General features: G+C 33.0%; 1 protein-coding gene across 1 annotated transcript in view; it reads right to left on the bottom strand.

Annotated features, from left to right (window-relative positions):
* The window catches only part of LOC110017882 (phosphatidyl-N-methylethanolamine N-methyltransferase), a 14,490-nt gene extending 8,493 nt beyond the window's left edge, over window positions 1-5,997 (bottom strand). Inside the window, exon 1 of the mRNA XM_020715035.1 lies at window positions 5,618-5,997. Within this exon, the coding sequence (XP_020570694.1) occupies window positions 5,618-5,874 (257 nt within the window). The 5' untranslated portion in view covers window positions 5,875-5,997. The remainder of the gene's footprint in view (window positions 1-5,617) is intronic.
* Between the last annotated feature and the right edge of the window lie 613 nt (window positions 5,998-6,610).

The raw sequence follows: 6,610 nt of genomic DNA, 5'->3' as shown, positions 1-6,610 counted from the left end.
GAAAGAGTGACACATGTACTCACAATTCATAGTAGATTATTTCGACTCGGCTAAAACCAATGTTTTTTCACTTTTTAGGATTTTTCATGTAAAAATCAAGGTCTCTCCCCCAGCTTGTTGAATATGTAAGCAACACTAAGACGATAATTCATTACTCTATCACCACGGAGTTTCCGACATGCATTAAGCAACATGCCTAAAAGCTACTTATCAATCATAAATGTATGATGTGGAGCGAAGACACTTCCAATAATAAAAGAAAAGGTATAAGCATTAAATAATGGTAAATCAATTGATCAGTTGTGTAATCATCATTATCATTAACCTCATCCTCATCTATTTGGATTTGCTTTTCGAATCCTCAACAATTTTTTTTTTTTTTAACTTATTGTTAAGGGTAAGCAAACAACCATTGAGTTTTACTCAATAGATCACACTAGAGCTCCCTTAGCCTTTGAAAAAGATGGAAAGGGATCACATCCCTTTAACAACAGCAACAACACAAAAAAGAAAAAAAATCATAAAATCTTTTTTTTACACTAATCTTTTGCACATCTCCATAAGCTCACGTGTGTGTCTATACATATACGCATTTTCATTCATTGGTGACATAATATCTTTATCTCTATTATATAAAACTTTTTGCACTTCTTGTCATGTTATGATACATCTTAATAGTAAGTGTTACCGGAGTTAAACCAAATTGCAGTAGAACATGAGATGTTTATAGAAGATGCGGACAACCAGTAATAAAACAAATTTAAATATATTAATTTAATTTTTTTTTTAGTTTTTCGTTCATTTATTAAATGTTAGTTATAAAAAATGAAAAAAAAATATTTTAATTTTCATTGTCCGACCGTCTGTACCCGTCTTGATTAATTTCAATCCCCGACCCGGATTGTGACATTGTTTATATATAATAAAAGGCGAAGCTTGAAGACATCCACATATTATATTTTTAATCAGTTCCGTTCACAACTACCTTTGATTCCTTTATTATTCTTTTGAAATGTATCAACTTCTTTATTCATATAATTTTTATGTTTTCATAAGTAGCTCACTTTTCATCTCTATCATTTGATATCATAACTAAAAGTCTAGACAACTACTATATGTGAGATAAAATTTGGTGACTTCTCTATCACTGTAATATTCATATATTTATTATTATTATTATACATTTTATTTTAAATTTCAGTTATTCAAGATCCTATTCTAGTTCAGTTTATTGGAGGTTCTTAATATTACCATTTTTTATTGATGATCACATCAGAAAAGATATGGGTGCAATTTTTTAAACATAAATCTGATGTGTTTAATATGTTTAAGAAGTAGAAAGTCATGGTTGAGAATGAGATAGGTTTGAAGTTGAGGTGTTTCAGATCAACTAATGATGGTGAATATCGTGATCAGAGATTCAAAATATATTGTGCTTAAGAAGGAATAAAGCATGAGTTCATTGTTCCAAGGACACTACAGCAAAATAGCGTTGTTGAGCCCGCAAATAGAATCATCACAAATCGTGCTAGGAGTATGAGATTGCATGCAGGCTTGCCAAAGCAGTTTTGCTCAGAAATAATTAGCACTGCACTTATCTGATAAATTGTGGTTCATTTGTACCTTTGAATGAAGGCTTGCCTGAAGAAGCTTGAAATGACAAAGAGGTAAATCTTTCTCACCTAAAAGTGTTTGGTTGTTTATCATATGATAATGTTGATACAGGATCTAAGCGTAAACTTGATTCAAAATATGTCAAGCACACTTTTATTATGTATGGCTCAGATGAATATGATTAAAAATTATGGGAATATAATAATCACAAATTCATTAAAGGCAGGAATGTCACTTTCAATGAAATAGAGATGTACAATAATAGAAATAGAACTCGAGATTATCCATCAGTTACTTCTGAAAATCATTTAAAATATGTTGAAATAGAAGACTCAAGTGATCAGAAAGATAGAAAAAGCCAAAGTGCTCAATCTGATGAAGCACAGAAAATTTCTCACATATGTTACTGAGATTAGAAGGTATAGTAGAGTCACACGATCCATACAAATGTATTCTCATTCTTTGTATTATTTATTGTTGACTAATAGTGGTGAACCATAGTGTTGTGATGAGGCCACTCAAGTTGAAAATTCAAATGAGAGAGTTTGTGATGAATGATGAGATGTAGTTAGTAAGGTCAAACCAGACATGGAGATTGACAGAACTACTAAACGACAAAAAGGAACTACATAACAAGTGGGTTTACAGATTAAAAGAAGAGTCAGATGGTAGCAAGCGCTACAAGACAAGACTTGCTGTGAAGGGATTTCAGCAAATAAAAAATGAGTATTCTTGAGTTCCAACAACATAGCCCGCTATCCCTTACAAAACTCACTCAAAAGGTTGTTTCACATAAGCAACATTAGTGAAAACCTATATAGGAAAGCATTGTTGCATTTATTTGTAGCATAAAACATCCTCAACTAATGGAAATAGAAAAATGAAGGCAAGCTGAACTAAAGCTTGGAGAATGGATTAGCCTCACTCATAATAGTATAAGATAAATGATTAATAAACAAGCAGTAAGAATGGCAACTCCCCAAAAAATATTAAGGAATCATGCATGTAAAATATTAAAGCACGACCAATATTGGAAAGATTTTGGTCTTTTAAGCAGCCACTCAATTTTGTTCAGCTGCATGACAACATGATAATTGATGGTAATGCCATTACCGACACATGAGCATAAATGAAATTGAATATATTCAAAAGCATTATCAGCAAAGGATTTTAATTTGAATGAAAAATTATACCTATATTTCTTGATAAAATTATTTTAAAATAAAGAGTCGTAATAAATTTAACAAGCAAACCCTAGTTTAATAATCAATGAAACAAATAAAATAATGAAAACTCGTATGTATAAAGACAGAAGTTGATCTCCATATATTTGAATGAATCGAGTCAAAATGTGCAATAGTATGAGAAAAACGTGATTGGGAAAAAGAATAAGAAAATGTTTGCCATATTACAAAGTTTCAGTCATATTTTGAAACAAAGGTTGGAATATAAGTGAAACCCCAAAGATGGTGAGGGTGACCTAAATAACAATGCCGCTGATAAGGAAAAATAGAGGAAAATGAAAGTAAGAATAGCATGAATGAGAAAATGAATGCCTCCAATTTCAACAACTCCACTAATCATTTTCCAAAGATCATAAATAATATATAAAAAAAGGATAAATGGTTATTGAATGGCTGTAAAATATGGTGAAATAAAGTATGGATCAAAGGTTTACAAGAAATTATGGCACGTAGAAAATAATTGTCTAATTTTAATGAAGAGGACGGATGGATAGATATTTTTTCATGATTTAAAAGAGCTAAAAATAATATCAAGAAGAGATGTGGTGGTAAGTGATGAAGATAATTATCGAATGCTTATCATATAAGAAGCAGCACCGATATCAAAACCAAGTACGTATCATAATAAGAAGCTACAGTCGAGCCAAAGGAGAAACATGGGATGCTGAAATGGTTTAGAGTGTTATTGAAGGCAAAAATAATCCTCTTGAAAAATAGAAACCGAACTTGGAAGAGTATCTATTTGAGTCATGTTGAACTGTGGGTGGATAACCAAAGTTATTCAAACAACAGTTGTATGGATGATTTGTTATTTGATAGTGCCATCAAGGTATGAAAGAATCTTTGGTCACAATCATGGCCAAAACCACAGCCGAGGATTACAAGTATCCCATCTATGAAAAAAATGATCAAACCTTGTTCAAGAGACAAGAGCAATATATCAAAAGAACAAGGTAGAGCAAACAACATAATGACCCAAATAACTCAAGAAAGAGAGCAATGGAGATGTTGGTATGGATGGATAAAGCTCGGAGAGAAACTAGGCAATGGCACAGTCATTTTGTTATTGCCTAGTTGTTGAGTTGATGATAAAGAGTTGGTACTGACCAAGTTTATCTCACTTTTCTTTCATTATGTTTTAGTGCTCCGTAATAGATTTTTCATCCCGTTATAAGGAGAATAATTTAGAGCAAAGAGTGAACATCTTAGAGACATTATGCCTTGAAATTTGGTGGAAGGGAGAAAAGCCCACATCCCTTTGGCAGTCTATTGAAATACGACAACAACTGCAAAAGCAGTTCGAAGCCATTAAGCCATTAAGTGACAATAACATATTCAAAAGTTTTCCATTTAATCCATCATGCAGCATTTATTAGGATAGGAGGCGAAGAGTCAAGACGAAAAAGTTTCTTATGAGATCCTATAAGAAAGTGGGGAATCATAGAGCGCAAAAGTGGTAGAAAAAGTAGCCTTAATGATATTTCACTCAACATATGAATGGCCATTAGCACCATATTAAATATATTGATATTATGATGATCCTTTGCCAAGCTCAAAGACAAGTCATCTTGATGGATAAGAGTAGGATGATGAAGGAAAGTAGCTCCAATGGCAAATAGAGTTAAGTGGCTCCAACAGCTACTTCTCCAAGCATTAACTACATCTGTCTAAACAATTAGATTAGAATAATTTAGCACAAACTTTATTGATTTATTCCAACTGAATGCTTTTTTTATAAAGAATGAGTAATTCTTCTTATTTAAACGAGTGGGTTCCAATATTTTGGGAGAGTGATTCTACCAGTAAAATGCCTTCGATTCTATTTCTTCTCCGTTTCAATTTCAAGGTTACCTCACGTATGTTATCACTCTGCTTCAAAGAAGAGCACCCTAGACCTTTTCACCTTTGGCACAATTCTTGAAGTTTAATATCGCAATATGTCTACCATCAATACAAGGAGACAAATCTGGTAATCACAAAATGCCAAAAATAGCACCAGTCCATTACTCCCCGAAAATAACTATTAGAATGGAGATGGCATGAGTGGGCTCTATTGAAACAACATAATGTCTCAATCACCTTTTAAATTCCAAGGCCATCTTTGGCCATGTCGATGAATAGAATGACTATAATATGTTTTTTATAATTTCAATGCCAATCCACCTACAATGTTCTTTGATATCTCTGAACAAGAACGAGGAAATTAGGGGGTTTCACACAGCCTCCTTCACCTAATTCCATATGAACAAGCCTCTAGTTTCTTGAATGTTAAATTGTAGGAGGTTTTTCCCATGCACAACAGCCCTCAAATAGGGCAGATTTATTTCTTTGGGCAATTTATATGAAATAAAAGTTTCAAATCTAGAGGATGCCAGTAATCTTTCAAACTCTATTATATTTCATTTACCAACCTTTAATTGCACATGCCGCATTAAATATTGCTCAAACAAAATCAATAATAAGTGTCAGCGTCAGCCACCTTAGTTGATAAAATCTTCAAAATTATTGCAAAGTTCATGGGATGGAATTTGTGCATTAACAATCAGCATTTTCAAAAAAGGGTCAGGAATAAATTATATATCTACTTTCCAAATTAATGCAACTTCGATATTTCTTGGCTGTACCAAACGCCCTTCTAAGGAAGCATGAATAAATTCGCCTTTAATGAACCAGATTATCCAATCTTACCTAAATCTGTCTTTAAACCCCTTATTAAAATTTAGCATGAACGCAACATCAAGACTCATAAAGGTGCTTACTTGAAGTTGAGGTACTGTCCAGCAGCGAAGAGGACGAAGCAATACCATGGAGGCCAAGAGATTCGAGCAACAGAGAGAAGGGACAAGATCTGCACGATCTTGAAAGCGTGGGAGACCTGTGCCATCCGATGCGAAGGGTCGACCCCCTTCCCGCATAGATTCACCCATGCTTGCGGGTAGTTCCAGAGAATGTAGTAGAAAGGGAACGGCGACACCGAACCTACCATTGCCGCCGCTGCCTCCACCGTCACTGCCATTCGCTTTCTTCTTTCCCTTCCAGGCTTGAATCACAGCACCCGTCGTCAGGCTAGCGTTAAAATGTATTCGCGCATTATCGGATTTAGGGTTCTAATTGGCGCGAGAATTGAGTTGGATGAGCTAATAAGTTAAGCTAAACTACTCGTTAATTCATGAGTGCTTTTCTTATATAAAATATATTTAAAATATATAGAAATTAAATATTACATTTATAAATTATTAAAAATATTTATAAATTAAAATTTTATACTTCATATCAACTTACTTCTTATTTTTTATTTTCTGATTGTTCATTATATTTGTCATTTTAATTTAGGATTAGCTTATTAATCTTATTTTTTCTCTTTTATAATTGATGGGACATCAATAAATTTTCATAATTTAGCATGAATCTTGAGGCATAATATGAATCTCAAAACATTTTATAAGCAAAAACATTTAAAATAAAATTAAAATTCTACGAAACTTCTATTTCAGTAACTTACAGTCAAATTTACCGGCTCGACGAGACAAACTCAATGGCACCGAATTAATCTAATTTGAGTCAAATCAAGCCCGAATCAAGCCTTAAATCTTTTTTAGAAGCTTTGAATATTTAATTGGAGTGTTGAATGGATTCCAAATCTAACTAGCATATAGTCAAATTAAACGTCTCGATGAGATGAATTCAACGAGCCCAAGATCAGACTATTCTTACATCATCAAGATATTTAAATGACAATAAAATGCCATCAA

This window comes from Phalaenopsis equestris, unplaced genomic scaffold (genome assembly GCF_001263595.1).
Source record: "Phalaenopsis equestris unplaced genomic scaffold, ASM126359v1 Scaffold000002, whole genome shotgun sequence".
Taxonomy (NCBI): domain Eukaryota; kingdom Viridiplantae; phylum Streptophyta; class Magnoliopsida; order Asparagales; family Orchidaceae; genus Phalaenopsis; species Phalaenopsis equestris.
Note: the sequence above shows the minus strand (reverse complement) of the source record. Positions and strands in the feature narration are given on the sequence as shown.